Source organism: Cebidichthys violaceus, unplaced genomic scaffold (assembly GCF_023349555.1).
Source record: "Cebidichthys violaceus isolate CVI_PGR_0920_01 unplaced genomic scaffold, fCebVio1.0.p SCAF_10, whole genome shotgun sequence".
Taxonomy (NCBI): Eukaryota; Metazoa; Chordata; class Actinopteri; order Perciformes; family Stichaeidae; genus Cebidichthys; species Cebidichthys violaceus.
In genome coordinates this window covers 290,799-311,549 of record NW_027176263.1, presented here as the reverse complement: position 1 = coordinate 311,549, position 20,751 = coordinate 290,799, and the positions used below count along the sequence as shown (strand labels likewise).

At 42.4% G+C, this 20,751-nt stretch overlaps 2 protein-coding genes across 35 annotated transcripts in view; one reads left to right on the top strand and one right to left on the bottom strand.

Annotated features, from left to right (window-relative positions):
- LOC137878695 (calcium/calmodulin-dependent protein kinase type II subunit gamma) overlaps positions 1-15,390 on the top strand; it is a 61,827-nt gene extending 46,437 nt beyond the window's left edge. For 4 of the 29 annotated variants that reach the window (XM_068719121.1, XM_068719102.1, XM_068719086.1 and 1 more), the window contains 8 exons: positions 1,064-1,144; positions 2,757-2,801; positions 4,630-4,675; positions 6,794-6,925; positions 8,021-8,096; positions 8,356-8,450; positions 8,821-9,072; positions 11,120-15,390. In XM_068719121.1, coding sequence (XP_068575222.1) covers positions 1,064-1,144; positions 2,757-2,801; positions 4,630-4,675; positions 6,794-6,925; positions 8,021-8,096; positions 8,356-8,450; positions 8,821-9,053 — 708 coding nt within the window. In that variant the 3' untranslated portion in view covers positions 9,054-9,072; positions 11,120-15,390. Of the gene's footprint in view, positions 1-1,063; positions 1,145-2,756; positions 2,802-4,629; positions 4,685-6,793; positions 6,926-8,020; positions 8,097-8,355; positions 8,451-8,820; positions 9,073-11,119 lie in introns of all 29 variants that reach the window. The other 25 variants (XM_068719189.1, XM_068719164.1, XM_068719129.1 and 22 more) reach the window with 10 other exon arrangements.
- Positions 15,391-16,476: 1,086 nt separating this feature from the next.
- ccdc88ab (coiled-coil domain containing 88Ab) overlaps positions 16,477-20,751 on the bottom strand; it is a 64,901-nt gene continuing 60,626 nt past the window's right edge. For 5 of the 6 annotated variants that reach the window (XM_068719032.1, XM_068719054.1, XM_068719049.1 and 2 more), the window contains one exon: positions 18,339-20,679. In XM_068719032.1, coding sequence (XP_068575133.1) covers positions 19,771-20,679 — 909 coding nt within the window. In that variant the 3' untranslated portion in view covers positions 18,339-19,770. Of the gene's footprint in view, positions 17,634-18,337; positions 20,680-20,751 lie in introns of those variants that run through there. The other variant, XM_068719061.1, reaches the window with a different exon arrangement.

Here is a 20,751-nt window from a genome sequence, read left to right as displayed (position 1 = left end):
TTCCCAGGAGTACAGCCAATGACCTCATTTTTTAGTTTAATTAAAACACATGTTGTGTGTATACTCTGGCGCAGCAACGTGAACCACTGCACGTGCCGAGAGAAATGTTCATTCAGTAAAACAGAAGCGGACTGTGCAGGGGGCCGTGTGAGGGTTAAGGTGAACTTAGCAGTTGTAGTCATGCTGAAGTGGTTTTGTGTTCTTTAATATTGTCCTTCCCACTCTTGCATGAGTCAAGAGTGGGGAAATGAGAACATATCAGAGGAAAACCTGTCATCAAGGCCTTTCACTGCATGCACAGACCTGAGCTGGTAACCATTATTCTAAACTTATTGTCTGACTCGGTTACGCATATGTTGGCTGTGCTTCTGCCAGAAATGGTTCACCGATTTCTGGTGTCTGTTTTTTTTGATTTTTGAATCCCAGCGGATGTTGATTCACCTATTTGTGAAAGTGCTGGGAAAATCCTTAAAATCCAATCTGAAGATATGTTCACTGTTTTTAAAAAAATGCATGTGCTGACTAACTGTTCTGTATTTTTACTTTTGTTTTTAATGTTGTGAAATGTCTGCAAAAGTTGTAGACGGTAAATGCCGGAACTCAGCAGGACGCTGGACCCAAAGAGTCCTTCAACCACTCAGTACACGGCTTTATAATAGAAATATGTAAAAGTGTCAGCTAAATAAGTCAGTGCACGCACATAGTGGTTTTAGCAGCACACTAATCTGTTTCTACTAGTTCCTGATGATCAAAAGAAGATATTATTTTGAAGCTACATGCACAAAAGGCTTAGGAGAATATAACAACAACTGCCCTTTTTAAAGTGCACAAGGCAGCAGGGTTCAGATGATTGACATAAATATCCAAATAAATCCGTTTAGCATTGAACCCCACTCCCACATTGTGCCCTTTTTAAATGCCACACACACAATACGTGTATCTTTTATATTGGCCGTGAAAATGGCTCTATTCCTTGTCGACCTGAGATTCCCGTAGTCTGGTTTATGGTTCAGGCTCGGTGGGAGCAGTGGGAGTCATTCTGTGTTGTGTTTCTTTGCCCCAGTCGCAGGGAAACAACAGTAAAAACAGTGTAGTAAGCAGCAGCAGCACCAAAGACAGCAGCATGTCATCTTCAGCACCAATGGTACCTCATCTCTATTTGGTTTCTCTCATGTTGCTTTTTTCTTCTTTTTTTTTTAACGGCATCATTTCATTGTTTACATCTTTTCAGTGTTTAGTTCAGCCTCCTCCTCATCTTTCTGTGTCACACCCCATGTAAAGGGAAATCTTTTTTTTCTTCTACTTTGTCCCCTCTCTCGTGCCTCATCCTCTGCCTCTTTGCTTCTGTTTTGAACACAAACTGTGGTGTTGGACGTGGATTTGATGACTTTAAAATTGAACGACTGGTTTGTGCCTTGGAGTGTCTCTCCCGGCTCGTGTTTTACCCAGACCTCCCGTGGACACGCCCATATATATATATATATATATATATATATATATATATATATATATATATATATATATATATATATATATATATATTTACACAGTGCGCTACGCTGACAGGTAGACGAATGACTTTCATTTTGCGGAACAACAGCAGGCCCTTCAATCATGTTCTGCCCAGCCGTTTCCTGGTGACTCATTGTTGATGGTTTGCCTTTTTAAGAAGAACAGGTTTATGTCAATTATTTGGAAAGCAGAGCTCAAGACAGATTGAACCTCTACTACATCAAAGGACATTTGTTTTTCCAAATTGCTCTTTGATATGTGAATCGTGAATGACGAGGACTTCTGGGTAAAACAGGAGCTGGAGAGGACGGGTGACAGAGAGACATCATAATTGTGAGGATGCAGCCCCTGTGTTCATGTATGTGATGGGATTCAGCCATATATGCTGTACAACATGCAATAAAGCTAGAACAATGCTTTCCCCAGGTTCCAAACATGGCGGGACAGACGTCTACAAAGTCTCAATTTAATCAGTAAAGTCCACTGTTACTGTTTTAGTAACTGGCCACACAGCTAGATGCCAAACTAGCAAAATTAAACACTGAGGGAAGGCATAGAGCGTTAAGCTAAGGATTGGTTCAAAATGTTCCACTCTAGATTCCCCCATAATCCCTTATGTCATGGAAGGGGCTGGATGTTCTGAAGTTGTAGTTCCTGGATCTTTGGTCCAGTGTTGATTGTATATCAGGAGACGGACGGACTGACCGGACCAGTACACTGTGGGTTTGTTTTCTAAACAAGGAAAGCGGTACATGGAGCTCTTGAACTTGCTTTGTGCTGAATGTTTCTGTGGCAGGGTCAAGGATGAGGATGAGGAGTGGATACGCACACACACACACACACACACACACACACACACACACACAGTCACTCACACACAGTCACTCACACACAGTCACTCACAGAAACCCTCCTCCTCAGTCGAGGCCCTAGCTGGTGAATCTGGGTTTAGCTGTTCTAGGTCTTCATGCATTTTGGAGACTCTTAACTTATCCTGTAGGCCACGTTGCTAAAGACAGACTGACACTGAGCACCTTGACATCTACAGTGATATCTTAAATCCACATCAGTGCTCCTCAGCCTCTGTACTGTGCTTTGTTGTTTTGGTGTGCGCACATGCATCTGTTTTGTACGTCTGTGGTCACTGAGTGCGTTGGCGTTCCCTGGCATCCTCCCTGTTGCCCCCTTACACCCCCCACTCTATCGCCTCCCTGCATGGTAAAGTGTCTCCTACCTCCCCCCAGGAAGCCCAGACAACTGTCGTACACAACCCAGCTGACGGCACCAAGGTAAGCCTTCCTTCTCCCACCACTAGCCACTGGCCACTAACACTCGCAAGTAACTCGTGGAGGATTTCCTCTAGATATACTCCATACATCGCTGTCGACTGTAACGATGTTGACTCTGTGCGTTTCATTGTGCGCCTTATGTGAGCTGGCCTCTGTCGGTGTGTTTTGTTACGTCTCTTCCTGTTTACCAGGAGGGAGTTCACAGGAGGGTCAAATCCTGTGAACTCTCCAAATCTGAAAGCAGATCAGTCAAGCTGCTGCTTGTAGAGAGAGTAACTCGCACTTAAATCAATGGGAAGGTGCACTTTCATGGAGCCACTGGAATAAATGAAGAGTTTCAGTGTTTTATTATGATCAGTTATTTGATTCAAATCCAGGATTTAACAAAAAGTGAAATTAATAATGAAAAAAATTATATTACAAATCCATCAAGTCCAACTGGTCAATACTAACAAATTCCAACTCTGTTGGTTAAAAGTCGGCACCTGATTTCGACTGGTTGGACTGTGTAGTGTTGACAAGATTATGGATTTGAAAAAGTTTGATAAACTGATTGCAATAACGTAAACACAAGAGCAAAATGTAATTTATTCAATTACATTTTATATAATATTAATAAAGTCCAAAATCACAAACTACAAAATGTGCAAAACTAAAAAAATCAGGCGAATAGAACTGTTCCAAGCACAGAACCTTGTGGGACTAACTCTGGTGTGCATGCACAGATCGATCTGATGAAAAGGATGTAAACAAGCTTAATGCGCTTCCTTTAATGCCAATTAGATTTTCCAGTCTCAGTAGTAGGATGTGATGGTCAATGGTGTCTAATGCAGCACTATGGTCTAACAAGACGAGTAAAGAGAGAAGTCCTTTCCCAGATCACTTGTGATTATCACCAGTGCTGTTCCTGTGCTTTGATGCGCTCTAAATCCTGACTGAACATCTTCAAATAAACTATTGTTCTTGATAAACTTGCACAAATAAACACGTTTTACTAAAAAATAGTTTAGTATTTCTCAATTATCAGTGACTTCAACGATAACAAGCTCCAGTTTTACAAAAACAAAAAATGCAAAAGTCTTTATTCTTAGATGAAATTCATTTTCCCCCACCCTAAGTCATTAACTTGACTGTTTTAATACATATGTGGCCTTTGCTGTGTGATGAAGCAGCACTGCTACACCACACAGTGGTTATGAAACATGAGCCTAAATAGTCAAATATTATTTATCAAAATGAAACGATGTAAGCACTAAAAATAAGCATGCATTGACTATCCGGTGAGGCGCCTCGACTGTAAAACACTTTGGGAAACCCAGAAAGAATGCAAACTGTGAAAAGTATATCTTCAGAAACTCTGACCTCTGACTAAAATGGGAACCCTCCACCATGCTGCTTGTGCTGTTGAAAAATACTAGCATCACTAGACATTCAAATGCCAGTGCTGTTACACAATTATCTTTACATTGACACTTTTTTCACAAAGACTTGCTTCTTCTCGGGGGGCGGTTCCACACTTATCATGCACCCACAAACTCCTTCCTGTCACAATTAGTCACACGATTACAGATTGCCCACACACTCTGCTGCTCATATACGTGTGGCTCTCTGCGCTTCCCCTTCGCTGCTGTCCTGGCTGGTTTGTGCTCCTGGGAGGGGGTTGTCCATCTGTCCGTCAGGTTGTCTTTGTGTCCATATGGGCGAGGTGTCCAAAGCTCCCCAACCCCGTCTCACGTTCTTATTAAAAACATGATTTGTCTTGCTGTTTCTCTTCTCCCCCCCCCATCATCCATCTTTCCCCTCTTTCCCTAACCTCTCTGTCTGACAGGGCTCCACAGAGAGCTGTAACAACACAGAAGAGGAGGAGATGAAAGGTAGGAAAGGTACTTATCCAACTTTCACCTACTCTGCATGTCTCTCTTTGTTCACTGTATATTTTGTCATTGTGTTGATTGAGAAAGATAACAATATATATCTTCGCTTTGTATTCGAGGTGATGCATGGCTACTGGGTAGAGGCTTAGAGGCAACTGTCAACTCAAGGTATCGGAGGCTTGGAGATCCAGTAAGATTAGTGGTTGAAATATGACAGACTCCTTCAAGCATCGCAGTAAAGACAAATTTGACGTGAAGAGTTGGATGTAAATACGTTGCTTGTATGGAGACCGATATACTTTTGCTGTCGTTTCCATTTCCAAAGCCCAACGCCAAAACCTCTATGCCTCATTTTCATTGTTGGTGTGCATGAGCGCATGCATGCCAGCATCACACGCCACTTAAGCCTTTAATTAGTCGTCTCAGCTCAGGGGATGTCCCTTTTAATGTTTGCAGGTGAATGAAGTAGGACAGAGCCACCGCCAGGAAAAAGTTAATCCAGTTACTTAAGGCAGCTTTCTGTGGGTTTACCAGTCCTTGATCTTATGGCGGATAATCACTGACATGCAATCGAGAGGCTGTTCTGAGTTTCCCTGAAATTGAGCGCACTCATTCATACAACTTCCTGTTCGATGCATGGGTTGCATGCTAAGTGAATGTAACTTATCTAGTACTAACTCAAACAGTGCGAGGATGCTTAAACTCCTCTATGTAGAAAATCAGAGTGAAGGAAAGTTCTCCAAGATGAAGCACAGAACGTCTTTTTGATATAAACAATTCTGCAGCTCACACGTTTTCTGCAGCTTGTTGCATCAGCTGATCCTACGTTTGGGTGTAAATTAACACTTACTGTTAGGTTCTAATTGGTTAATTTCACACTAAACTCCTCGCTCACTACCTCACTAGAGCTTCTTGAAGGTTATTGAGTATGGATCACACGGGACCTGAGAGGGTTGGTTTCATCGGGTTTGCTTGTCCAGTTTATTTGTTTCTTGCTCTCTGGTGTCTGAATCAGCTGGTCTGTGTGTGCAGTTGGTTTCTGCCTCACTGCTCTGTATTGATGGGGCTTTCTTAAGCGTGTTCTGATGAGTAAATCTATTCCCAAATCTTCTCTCTGCCTTTTTTTTTTTAACGTAAATTAAAACGGGATGCTTTTGGATTGTGCTCGGACGAAGCAGGTCATTTGAAGATGACTCGTAGAGCTGTGGGAACTCGTGGTTAGGGCTGCTGCAATCAACAATTATTTATATTATTCATTAATCTGCTGATCATTTTCTCAATCGTTTTGTGTATAAAATATCAGAATACAATGCCTGTTATAGTTTTCCACAGCCCAAGGAGATGCATTTAAATATCCGATACCCAAAGTTTTCTCTCATAAATGACAGAAAAGCACCAAATCTGCATTTTTGAAAAGCTGGTACTATAAAATGTTTGGCATTTTGTGATTAATCAATTATCAAACTAGTTGCAGCTACTTTACTTTACTACTTTTTGGCATCTTACAGATTAAAACAATCGATTAAATGACAAAGCGGTTCACTTCTGAAGAGTGAGGACTCTTAAGATAGTAAGCTCACTGCCAGTGTGCATCTGTTTGTATTTGTGTGTCTGTCTTCTGATGGGGGGGGGGGGGGGGGGCGGCAGTGGCTGCCTGTGAGTCTACTGGTTCAGACAGTGCAGTGGTAAGCCAGTGCAGCACCACTGAGGAACAGACCCAGACCCTGTCTCCTCGCTGCCCACCACCTACCTGTAAGTCGGCAGCAGTTTAGCTGACTCGCCTGTCTGCTCTCCTCTTTGTGTCCTGACCCTTTAACCAACAACAAATCTACCCTGCAAGCAAAACAAGCTTCCCTTCTCCTCCACTCTTTCCACCAACGTACTGCACTGATTCCCCTCTGTCCTCCTGTGCTGCCATCTACTGGCACCCAGGCCTGCCTACAAGCTACTGCTCAGTCTCTACACTCAGTGTCTGGAGGCTGATTGCCTACAATAACTGCTTCGTATACTTTGTGCAGAATAAACCATTTTATAAGCTGTGCATATAGTTGTATACATGGCGTGTCAGCTCTGCTAAATATACCTTTATTTTACTGGGATGACTGTGCCTGCCTGCAGCCGGTCCCCTGCAGGAGGCTGCTAGCAGCCCCAGTGTCCCTCAGACCAGTCCAGCTCAGAGCTCCTGTCTCGGTCCTGAACCGGAGTCCGCTCTGGCGCCCCCCGCAGGCGTCAGCCGCAACCTGCAGCAGAGTAAGTGCCAGGCAGGTTGTGCAGTGCTTGTGCAAAGGCTCCCGAAGTAGTGTTCATACCGTCTGTTCTAACTTTCTGTGGCGCCTGATGGCAGAAAGTTTGAGGATTTATGAACACAGAGGTACATGCAGGTGTGGAGGGTTTGTAAGCTGTCTTTGCTGGCTCCGCAGCTGCATGTTCAGTGTGTGTGTGTGTGTGTGTGTGTGTGTGTGTGCGTGTGTGTGTGTGTGCGTGCGTGCGTGCGTGCGCGCATGCAGTTTGTGCATTTCTGGTGTGATGTTGTGCTAATGAATTTTTGCCCAAATCTCAGAATTTCTGCTGTATGAATTTATGCCACATTCTCTGAATTTGAGTAATTATTGGCCCTGCTCCCAAAGAATTAGTCTTTTTTAAATTCATAAATTGCAGTGCATTTCATTGGTGTGTGTGTGTGTGTGTGTGTGTGTGTGTGTGTGTGTGTGTGTGTGTGCGCACGCACAGTGAAATATATTTAGAGTTGCAGTCATCTTAGTTTTTAATTTTTTTTTATTTTATTGGTCTTCCCAACCCATATTTCGAGCTGTAATATCTTGAAAATGATCTTGGAAAAAAAAATACATTGAGTGATCATGTTTAATAATAGTAATAATTATTCAACTCACAAAAAGGACATTGACAAACCTCACTCATCATTGAGGGCAATGCAACTCCTGCCTCAACGTTGTGTCCAAATGTTAGCGATGGTTTGACAGAACACACGACTGTTTCACTAAGAAATGTGAAGAACAACATCCATTGTTTGTTTCTGGGTGGGACCATTAAAGGGTTACGCTCAGGTGTCAGTGTTACAAATTCCCTTGATGTTGTCTTGAATATGAATCGTGGACATCGTGGTGTGTTTTGTACAGGCTGACTTCAAATGTCACTGTCACTACCAGAGGCAGTGCCCATGTGATGAACTCATTTCAAATGTCAGAGGTTTCAAGGAAGTTGAGGCAGAACACGAGGTTTCTATGTTCAGCTTCCGAATGATTTCTGACGGTCTTGAACCTCTTCTGCTTGTCTTCGCCCTCCTCCTCCTCCTCCTCCTCCTCCTCTCCGTCTCTCTATTTTCAGCTCGTAAACAGGAGATAATAAAGATGACAGAGCAGTTGATTGAAGCCATCAACAATGGGGACTTCGAGGCTTACACGTAAGTTTGCATATGCAAATCAAACGGCCTTTTAAAGTCTTTTTGAAGACATTTTGTCATTCCCAACACAACAAAAACTCTTAATTGATCCCCCTGTGAAATGCATTCATTACTGTACAATGCTTGTTTTTGGGATGAACACACTTTGAAAGCTGTAAAAGTCATGTAATCTGTTCTGCAGCATTTAGTTTTCCACATTCTTCAGTGCAGGATCAGTTGTTATTCTTAAATTCTGTTGTGGTTGTTTGTCCTCTCACAGGAGGATCTGTGACCCTGGACTGACTTCCTTTGAGCCAGAGGCTCTTGGAAACCTGGTGGAGGGCATGGACTTTCACAAGTTCTACTTTGAGAACCGTAAGTTGCTCGGTGTTGTTTTTTATTTCTAAAATCTAAATTACGACATAGAATTGGAGGGGAAATACAGATTAATGAGTGTTGCTGTGGAAAGAAACAGGCAGTGTCAACTTTAAGGTTCAAGTGGAGATTTTAGTATTTCCAAACACGCCTACTATCATGCTGAATGAAACATGAAAATATGTATTTTTTTCCCATTACATTTATGATTTCACTTACATCCCTCAGTTATCTAATAGCTCCTCTTGTCATTTGAAGCGGCCGACCTGTAACTGTACATTGACATGTAATATGCCAAATACCCTTTGACACCCGACAGTCATCAGAAGTCCATTTACAACTGCTGAACCGCACTTCTCCATCCCCACAGTGCTGAGTAAAAACAGCAAGCCGGTGCACACCACCATCCTCAACCCCCACGTCCATCTGATCGGCGAGGATGCCGCCTGCATCGCTTACATCCGCCTGACGCAGTACATGGACGGCCAAGGCCGGCCGCGCTCCTGCCAGTCGGAGGAGACGCGTGTGTGGCATCGCCGCGATGCCAAATGGCTCAACGTGCACTTCCATTGCTCAGGAGCACCGGCTGCACCCCTGCAGTGAACTGAGAACCCAGGCCCAGGTAGGGTGACAACGCCTCACTGTTATGACACCCTGTAGGGCGCAGTAAGAGCCTCATGCTGCGTGTAAGGATTGTCATAGACCAGGAGATTTAATGACTCGCTGCCAATTCAGGGAACCTCCGTATGATTTAGAGGTGAACAGGAAACAAAATGTCTTTCCCATCCGACGTACTCAAATGGCTTTTCTTTTTACTTTTTTCATGACATATAGTATAAGACTTTTATAACACATTTATGACTAACTATGCTATGACATTTTTTCGACATACTAATATTTTAATATTTTCAACAAAAAAAATCATAAAAAGTCATTGTATTGTGACTATTTAATACCACATTTTTTCTACTTTTTTACAACATTTATTGACTTTTTGGCTTTACATTTCATTACTTTTTCGATGTTTGGAAATTCGATACAATGAATTTTGGCACATTTTTGTCTTTTGAAAGATATTTCTGTGACATGATATACAAGGACATGTTTTTCATGATTTTTTTTTTCATGGCATGCTATACTTTAACTTTTTTTTAATGACTTTTATCACATTTTATCACAATGTTACAACCCAGCTCGCTAGGGAGAGGACAGACAACATACAACCAGTTGAAATTGTTAAAATAAAGTTATTTATTGACAAGGAATTTAGTTTACAGACACAAATGAAGAGGAAAACTACAAAAGGGAAATAAGGCCTGTGGCTGCTGTTCAACACAAATTAATCTAAATAACCAAAACGATGACTCTTAAAGTAAGAGTCACTGCCAACGTTACTTTAATAGAACTAAATCTTGCCAAAAACAGTCAAAACAGCACCGCTGCACCTACTGTGTCTAAACAGAAAGCTACTCAGGGTGTGCAATCAGTTGTCTCACTCGACAGCTGTAACTGGCTCAGTCTCCAGACAATCAACAAGGGCCTCAACTCTAGACACAAAAGCCTCAATACTCCTGTTAGACACACTAATGGGAGACACAGTGACGAGCTGTTCCAGGAAAATCACAAAAGGCCCGACTGCCGATCCGACCAGCTATTTATGACGGATGTCCTTGATTGCTTCGCTGTTGAGTGTCGCTCCGATCAGGACCTCAGGGCGACGGGCAGTGCCTGGCTGAAGCCAAGTGAGGACAGGAAGCCACACGTCCTACTTGGCAGATGCAAAGAAAACCTGTAGAAATGTTACACAAGCAGAGGTTTCAGGGACAGCTGTAACAACTTACTATAGTATAATTTTCATGACTTCACGGCAGACTCATTTGACACATACTATATATATTTTTTAAAGAATTTTGGACACACTGGAATGATATTTTTGGACATGTTTTACTATGACTTTTTAATGAGATTTTTGAACATACAGTACTATGACTTTCTAATGACTTTTTTTGGACATACTATACTATGAATTTTTTTGTCTTTTTCCGACATACTATAACATCACTTTATTAAACATACTATACTGTATCTCTTAAATGACTTTAAGAAAATGTTTTTTTTCCGCCGTACTATATTCAGATTTTTTATTTTAATTTTGAAATACTGAACTATGACTTATGACTTTCAACATACTATATTAGACTTTTTAGGACATATTTATATTATTTTTTTGCCAGACTATACTATTTTATACTTTTCATCACGTCATCACTGTGACTGTGTACTGTCAGTGTATACTAACCGTTTCATGTTTGTATGACATTTTAGGGCATACTATATTATGACTTTTTTATTTGTATACTATGCTTTGACTTTTTATGACATTTTTGTGGAATACCATACTTTTCAATTACGTTTTGAAGACATACTCTACTATGACTCTTTTGTGACATTGTATTGTCATTTTCATGACATACTATATCTGCCTTTTAAGTTACATTTATATGGCTTTTCTATGGCCTTTTTATGTTGCTGTTAATTCTTTTGTCATTCCTTAGCCTCCAGTGACTGATATCTCAAAACCTCAACATATAAATCCTAAACCATCTGCATTGCTCGATACACTTAGTGCAACTTTTTCCCGCTAACCTTTTGCGTTCTTCCTCCTCCAGCTTTGCCTGAACTCTAAAGCTGTTTGGAGCATTTATCTCCGTGGTCGGATTGGTGCCTGGATCCTGACCAGGAAGAAGCTGCTTGGAAAGTTGTAAAAACATAAAAGTGGGCGAAAACACATTATAAATTAAACAAAAAAAATAAGAAGCCGATTTCAAAAGCTTTGCCTGAAAGAGCGATCACACAGACCAACACCAATCCAGTCCAACCCTAGCTATGTGATGTCCGGGCCCGGCGGACGTCAGCCCCTTCTTGCAGATGGTGCATGTTTCTGGTGGCGACAGAGGGGCGATGCTGTCCTGGTCTTTGTCTCCCATGGCCTTTATTTCCCCCGTCTGTTTTGTCTGCTATCAGGAAAAGTATTACAACTGTTCTATAAACAGAAAAAAGTACACTTCACACACATAGTGAATAGAACGGGGGCAGCAAGTATAATATTGGAAAAACGTGATTTATGTTTTGTTTTGTAGAGCGCAGCAGAATGTCCACTACTAGAATTACTGTTTGTTTTACAGTTCACGGGTATATCTGGCTTGGGTTTATGGGAACTAGAGCGACTAATATCAACTTAATATCAGAATTCAACATCCATTTTAGGTGTTCGGTTTGCACAAAGTTGTAAAGGGGTTGTTGAAAAAGGATAAATCTTAATCTAAAAGGGGCAATTTAGTTTGATAGAATTGTGTATAAATGGGAGAAAAGGGGGAAACAGGATCTATTTTCAGGGTGTAGGGAAGCCAGTTAAGCATGTGTGTTATTTTGTATTTATTTTATTTTTGCCTTGAGGTCCCGAGGTGTAAATACCAACACAAATATTCACACACACACACACACACACACACACACACACACACACACACACGGTCCCTACGCTCTAGCCTTTATGGTTAAGCCTCTCCTGAGCTTTAGACCTGACACGTGTCCAGGCCAGCTCGTCCTGAAGTTGCAGAAGGCCTCCATCTGTCTGCCCTGCAGTGATGGAGTTGAACACTGAGAGGCGCCATCCATCCAAGTCTGAAGCTCCTCTCGTCTCTAAACTACCTAATCTGAAAGCATGGACGCACACTCTCACGGCAACTTTGTACTTTTCTTTCATCCAGTTTTTTTGTGTATCTTTGACGTGAAGCTTGAAATATTTAAACTATCTAATGGCCTGTACTGTTTTTGCACAGACACTTAGGACTCAATGCTGTTGTGTTCGCTCTCCAGAGGGAGCGAACCTTTCTGCAACTTCAGGTTACGCTCGCCAACATTTTATTTTTTTTTCCCCCGTCCACCCAACCTCTCCCCCTCTACTTCCATCATTCCTGCCACTTATACTCTCCACGTCCTTCGCTTAGAGTCCTATTACTGTCCAAGTAGCAACTCGCCGTGTAATGATGATGTCACCCTTATGCCTGTCTCTTGTTCTAAATTGTGTTCTTAACAATCGTGTGTTGTCCGTCTTGGCTTGCTGTACTTCTGTGTGGAGTCCTGGAATTATTAAAAAAAAAAAAAAAAAAAGCATGTTTTAAAAAGGGAATGCAGCTGAAGGATTAGACTAAAAAAAGGGCATGATGGGAAGAGGGCTCTGCCAGCTGGAGGGCTGCGGGACCTTCGCTGATGGCAATCAATGGATTTGGTCCTTTTTGTCACCGTTTCTGTTGTAAATGTAATGGTTGTTAGTGTTTTGATGTTGATATTTTTATAGTCGTTTAAGCCAGAACTGTAAGAAACATTTGGGAGACTGCCACAACCCTTTTTTACTGTCCCTATTTCTCACACACACACACACACACACACACACACACACACACACACACACACACACACACACACACACACACACACACACACACACACACACACACACACACACACACACACACTCTCTGAAACCTTAAGACCAAACCACTTATCACACACCTGTGGCAACTTATATTGGAACTCACAACATCATATAAGCACATGAGAGTCTCCCTTTAAAGAGGACTAAACGTATCTCTGTGTCAATGGTTAAACTTCACAGCACTGTTTTTTCTCTGTCGTAGAAACGTTGTGAGTGTGTGTGTGTGAGTTTGTGCTACGCTGCTCCATAGTAACTCGTGCTCTACTCGGGCTGTTGCCGGCGGTCACGACGACGCTCGCAAAGCGTCGCACGCCGTGGCTTTGTACCTACACCGAGACAGTCGAGCAGATTTTTAAAAATAAATAAATAAAACCTTGTGAATCATATGTGAGACCCGTCCTGCTGTATCAACCGGCTGTGCTTCTTTCTGAGTGCTGTGTCACATCTGACATGCCATGAAAACTGTGTCGCCCCCCCCCCACCACCACACACACACTTTTTGCACCATGACGACGATGCGTTGTTGAACCATTACTGAAACTATGTGATGTTTTTTTTTCATGGCTCTTAAGTGGATCTGTTTGTGCTGTGGGCTCAGTTGCGTGTTGGTGCCGCCGATGTGACGAGATGCTTTTCTTCGTGTATTTCCACACAGTCACGGGGATGTTTCAATGGAAAAGTAAGACGCGGTTAAACTTTACGCGTTTACCTTAAAGACGGGGAACTGATCTGAGGGAACAACCGGCCGCATCGTCAGTTTGCCGAAGTATTTGGACAGTTGGATCAAGTTGAAAATTGCATTTTTTTTTATCGATATGAAGCCAGAATTGATCTTTACAGCAGACATTTTGACAAAAGAAAAGCCCAGTTGTAAAAAAAAAAAAAGACTAACTTTCTGGGATACTTAATGGAACGGAGACATTATTAGTGTTGTTAGTTACACATGTGCTTTTCTTGCCATGACAATAGATTCAGAATTGACAGATTTTGACAGAAGAACAGGCAGTTGATGCAGCGAGCCACATATCAGTGGTGAGCAGGTATCATTTCAGAGGCCTGAATAAAACACCATGAAATAAATATTTCTTCCTAGCCTGTTAAAGGTACCCTGTGGAGTAGTTGACCAATAGCAAGCTCTTCAGTGTGGTGTAACACAGATTCCTGCCAAAGCTCACACTATTCTACTGATCTACAGACGGAGACGACACGCAATTTATTTATTTTTGAGAAGGAAATCATTCAACATGTTTGTTGGACCTCAAAGATAAAGACGATGCAGAAACATTGTTTGCAAGAACACTCCACAGAGCACCTTTAATCACCTCCGATCTATCCCAGGGGGGGGATTACTGCAGAATTCTTAATTTTCAGATTTATATACATTATATATACATAGAATATTTTACTTCATAGTCTTTCCAGGTAAAAAACAAATTGTGATATAAAATGAATGTGTGCAGAGTTTACAGTCACTCATCTAAACTTGTCTTTCTTGGATCATGTGACTAACGAGTCTAAATTTGTGAACCTGAAACAAATTCTTAAAATCAAGTTTTAAATGTTCTGCATGAAATTCAAACCACAAATCCAGATATGGGTTCAATATTTTGGTGCAAAAAAAATTCATTGGCATTTAAATGTCAATATTCTGCAGGAAGTTTTATGTCACAATTATGTCTATTTACTCATAAAATTAAAAAAATATGGCCGGTCTTCGCTCACACAGAGGACTACAGAGTGACCTCCCTGCTTCAGCTGAAGTGTCAATGATCCATTGTAACGTAACAGATTATTAAACATAACAGGGTATATCGACTTTTAAGTCTCGCTGATGTAAATAGGAAACGTGACCAAAAATAAGCTCGCCTTCACACACAGTGACTTCAGCTGTCCGCTGCTTCGACCTACAAGAGAACCATGGTTCACAGTAGATCAAGTAACGTCCCGTCTGTTGTTTTGCTTCATATACATTTGAATAACTCCATAGTTAAAATACTTTGGCAAATGTCTCATTATATATATATATTAGGTGAAAACAGAACCTGAAGAAAAGATCATTGGAATGTTGGAAAAAAAAGGGATCATTTTAAAAACCACAATCTTAAACATCAACTCTATATATGCAGTTCTACAAATGGAGGAAATATGCATGTCTACTTTCTGGTAATTTTTCACTGTTTTCTTGATAAAGAAATGGAAATCTATGTTACTTGCATCCTCGAGGTCATGAAATGGCTCCGTCTGAGAAATCCAAATCGAGTGATGTTCTCTCTCAGTAAAATGCATCGATGATTAGAAAAAAGCCTTAGCTTGTATGTAAGTACGTTTATTGCATCGTAGCCTTATACTACAGGGGCTACGCGTGTCTATACTCTGAGTTTCATTTGGATGCTGGATTTTTTTGCATGATCATACAGTTAATAAACATACATTTAAAAACGATCAGGTGTTTGTTTGGATGGTTGTTCTTCATAGCTTTATTAGAAAATGAAAGAGTATTTAATAAATATAGCATTTCAACACATGGTGTCTGTTTCTCTCATGTTGCAGCTTAAAAATGTCCTTGTGTGGTGGATGTTATTAAAGTATAATTATTTACAGCTGTTTTAAATGAAGCATAAATACAATATACTTATATTACATATTTAGATATTTAAATGCTATATATATCATAAGATGTGTAATATTGTATGTTTAAATAAGAGCAAATGGTGGTTTTCTTTTAAATGTGAGAATGTCCAAGACTGGAATATCAATGCATTCAACGTACATTCAGCATAGACTGGTTATATGTGATATTTAAAACTATTTGAAAATTGAAAAAATTTCATATTGATTTCTATCATTTGGCATAGCTTGATCGAAAACATACTTTTCTTGTGTAAGAGGTGGAAAAAAGTCTTTAAATGTATGTTTTAAAGTAAGATTGTCCCTCTTATGCTGAGGATTTTCCATTCACACAGACCAATATTTAGTCATATTTATAGACTATACTTTACCATCAGTTCACTATCACTGCAGTACTGACAGCCACCTCTAGGGAGTGCCAAAGACCAAACAAATCAACCTAAACGTTACAAGGCAAGTAGCGTCTCATCAAACTTGCAGTGAGCTTGTTAGCAATGGAACTGTAATATCTCTTTAAGTCTGTCCTAAAACAATCAGCTGCTCATATTTGCATTGAAACAGTTTTTGCTTGCTGTAAACGTTCCTCTTCATATCGGCCATTGAAAGACTCCTTTGTAATGATGGGATACAAAGTCCTCAGTTTCTGCTAAAATGTATTTGAAAGTGAGTCAAATCAATCTGGTATCTTCTAATCTAAAGAGGTGTTTGTGCAGAATTTGCCTCAAAAATGAATATAAACGAAGACCTAACAAGGTAGGCTGTAGAAATAATAGCTGTAGATGGTGCTGCAGGTGTACCTAATAGACTGACAGTGTTTTACACAATATGTTCCTGAAATTAACATTTGGGTCCGTGTGTTCTGGGGAGGGTTCAGCATATAAAAACACAAGAGCCACGCGGTAGTCTTGATGAATTTTAATTACATCAAATGGATTTATGTAAAAAGTGGAAAAGGAGGAAAAACACTGGGTTTCATCATCACCATCATGTTCAACACAGCAACAGAAATCTGCATGTACTGGACAGGTCACAGGTCACCTATGCTGAGGGCCTCTCAGGAAGTAGATACACGATGCTGCGAAAGGATGAAGTTCACAGTAGTGTGCCGTTACTGTCGTTTTCCTTTTCACAGCAGGATGGGAAGCGACAAATGAGATGGTTTAGTGAGACTTCAATGATGTAAGCTAAGATAAACAGAGTGTGTGTGTGTGTGTGTGTGTGTGTGTGTGTGTGTGTGTGTGTGTGTGTGTGTGTGTGTGTGTGTGTGTGTGTGTGTGTGTGTGTGTGTGTGTCGGCATTAGCCGTGGCTGCCGAATATAGGTGACCTGGAACACTCCCATGATTAGTGTCTCTCTCAGGTCACACAACCTTTCACTCATGATTGGCAGTCAATCACACAGCTGTCATGGCTTCAAGTCCATTTGGCAAATCCCCGCTGATCGCTGTCCTCCTCTCTGACTGGACAAAGGAAGTGGTGTGATTGGCTGATTGATTGCTCCATGCAGATTGTGATAGTCTGAAATGTTTGGCGCCGACATGCTTTGAAAAATGTTTTGTATGAGCCTGACTGAATGTTGTCCATGCTGCCCATTCACAGAAAGACGTTTTATGATCATGGCAGAAAGAAGGTCCGGTTGAGTTTGAAGTTGCACAGAAGATCCGAAATGGAGTCATCGGTCTGCTTTAAGATCGCCCTTTTGGCTGATGTGTGAACGTTGGCACTTAATCTTAGTCCGGAGAGACTAGTGCACATCTAGCAGTCTGTCACACTGAAGGACACGTGGCAGTGCAATCTACCACAGCTTTAGTCCTTATAGAAAACAAAAACTGTCACAGCAACATTTTCTAGGATTTTTCGGTTTCCTTGATTCAAGGAAGAAAAAGAAAACAGAGAAGGAAGCCACGTTTCTCTACTGAAGTGTCCTGGGGTTTAAAACAAAAAGAAAAACAGGGAAGAGAGAGGAAACTGGGATATACAATCTTTTCTCACTGTAGACGGTCTCAGCAGATTAACTCTACTAGGCTTCAGACACACAGCTCCAAGGCCACCGTTCTCTCTGAAACCCAGGCAAGCACAGGAGAGTGGAAGAAGAAGAAGAAGAAGAAGAAATAGACAGATTAGAAAGTAAAGAGGGAAAGTTGAAAGAAACAGAGAACACAACACGGAAGAAAAAGAGAAGATTTAAAGTCAGAAATTGTATCAGCAGACAGTGAGATCTGTGAGGAGACAGAGGGAAGCAGCCAGCCTGGATCTACATGCATTGTCAAGGGAACACGAAGGGGGGGGGGGGGGGGGGGAGAATTTCAGCGCTACACTGAAGCCATGCAGCAACAACAAGCAGCAAAGGGCCAACTTCTGTTTCACCAGGAGGAAACACTCATCAGCCACCTTCAGCAACAACACGAGGAGCATCGTGGAGGAGGGATACGGGGAGGTGCCAAAGGACTCCTCTTGTTGGGGGAGATTCGGGGGAAACACAAACAGGCAAAGGCTTCATCCACTGAGAGCGACATGGCTGAACATCCCATATGCCATGCAGACCAGGGTCCCATCAGGCTCTGTGAACAGGCGTTTGGCACCACGGGGACGGTGGAGCGACGGACAGGACAGTGACGGGGGGGGACGGGCTTACAGAAGCAAGGCATGGCAGGATGGACGACATCTGTTACACCATGTTTTAGGTTCCCATGGGGACAAGACCGAACCCCCCCCCCCCCCACCCCGAACCCTATTCCTCCCGCTCGAGCAGCACTCACTCACCACGCGCTCGCAGCATGGTAGCAGACAGACGAGGGTTTAGCAGCTTTGCTGCGGCTCCCCGCTCCTGCTTTTAGACTTTCTGCCCTCCACATCTGTAGGACAAAGGCAATGTTTATGTTACATCTGTAGACAGTGACACCAAACGTACCTTATACCTGCATATAGATAAATACATTAAAGCAACTTCAGACCAGCGAGTACAGAGAACAAAAGCAGAAATAAATAAAGGGTCGAGAGGCAGGCGGTTCTACTAGCATTGGCACAGGAAGCTGTGCTCGTCTTTGATTATAACTTAATGATTACAACAATCTGTACAGTCAGCCAGTCTAAGATACATAACCAGATATTATCCATTCTCAATTTGTGGTGCGTCGGGATGAGTAAACGAACGTTTCCAGATACCAAAAGTAATGATGTTAGCTTCATTCACAAAACAATCTGACCAATGAAAACCACTCTTACTATATTGACTTCCTGTTTCAATAAGGGCTGACTAAAACTAAAATATGATAATCACCCACGTCCTCCTCCTTTACCTTCACTTCCCCTTAACCAACTAACCCTTCCCTCAGATTATTTTAGGAATGAAGCGTCATCATTTTGTCACCAGCCCAAGACGTCAGTTAAGACCCACGTGAACAAAACCTGCAGAGCAAATGCTCCGTCCCATTAATTATAATACGCAAAAAAAACAAAATACAGAAAAAAGGTGTCAAATGTACAGAAACAGACCATACACCACGTCAATACAAACAAAAAAGATAAACATGACAACCATTTTGATCACAGCAATCAAAATGAGCGTTTTAAAGCTGGACAGAACAAAGCCATGCGATTTAGTGGATGATGTTAAAAAGCAGGGAAGAAGACACTCAGTCACCCGAAAATCATCAAGACATCATCATGAACAGAAAGTGGAAAGTGAATCTATTATCTGACACATTGAAAACTCTTAGTTTGGATTTGTAATGAAGACACTGCAGCTACGTGAAACATCCCACAATGCTCTACTTCTGACATTACGATGTTTAGGTATTTTGTTGAAGTTCCCTGGATCTCCATTATTTCTACTCACTGTCAGCCTCAAACTGTGATAGAACAACCCCTCAACGGCAGATAATAGTATAGTGTTAGCCGGTGAAACAGATCTGATGAGGAAACAATAATATGGCTGTTTGATGAAAGAACATTCATCAAAGTCCCACCTCAGAGAAAAGAACCAGGCAGAAAACAGGAGGTGGCAAAAAAAATAAATTAAAAAAAATAAAATCGATTCACTAATCGGCACCATGGCAAACAGAAAAGAACAAAACAAAAACACCACAAAGAGATAGTGCTCCAATAAATACATGCAGAGGATTCATTCATCTTTTCTCTTTCCCCTCTTTACGTCGAGTTTGGTAGAAAGATCAGCCGCAACCTCCCCGTCACATTCACACACAGCCGTACTCATACCACAGAGACTGGTTGTCCTCTGGGCTCAGTGACTGGTCCGAATTATTCTCACAACTTGGATCAAGGCCCTCGTTAGACTCTTTCAGACTGGCTGGGCTGGATTTGAGGCCATTTGAGAGGCTGTAAGGATCCGGGTTTTGGGTAGAAATGTGGTCGGGGACAGGAGGAGGGTGTGTTTTATTTGTAACAGGAGACCCACTGATGTTGCTGACTAGGGTGGGGTTTAGAGACAGGAAGGGGAGGTTTTTGCCCACCGACTCACTAAAGATGGAGTCCATGAACACAGACTCTACGGTGAAGGAAGGGCCGAGGAAAGACTCGAGGGTGGAGAGGTCGGGATCCTCCGAGCTATGGCAAGGTAGGCTGAGTGACTTGGGCAGGGGGGTGGCGGCGGTAAGGGGTCCCTTTAGGTTGGTGCTGTTGGGGTGGTACTCACTGGCTGTAGGCTGGGAGCGCACCCCAGCCTTGGAGGCAAGAGGAGCAGCAGCGTCGACGGACACCGGCTGCCGGCTGTCCTTTGAGAGCAGGTCGTGGATGCTGGTGCGGCGCGTGGTGCCCTCGGCGGTGGAGATGACGCTGCTGGCACGCGGCAGCGTGGAGGAAGCCAAGTCCAGGCGTCCGGACACGGACGTGGCTTTGCTCTGGGATGACAGGCTGGAGCGGAGCGGGACGGAGCCTCTCACGCGGGTGCTCTCCGCCTTACGCAGGGTCGGGCGACCCGGTTGTCCGGCGGCTCTCGGCGGGCGATCAGAGCTGACCGGCGCCGCCTTCCCACTGGATGAGCGCAATATGCCTCGGCTCTTTGTGGGAGGGCGTTCTTTCTGCACGTGCTCAGAGGAGGTGGAGAGGCGCGGAGAGTCCACGGTGAGGTTCTCCTGACTGCCAGACTGCAGAAGACAGAGCAAAGAAACAAAAGCAAGAAGAAAGTTGAAGATGGGCTCATTTTTCAGGTTTTACAG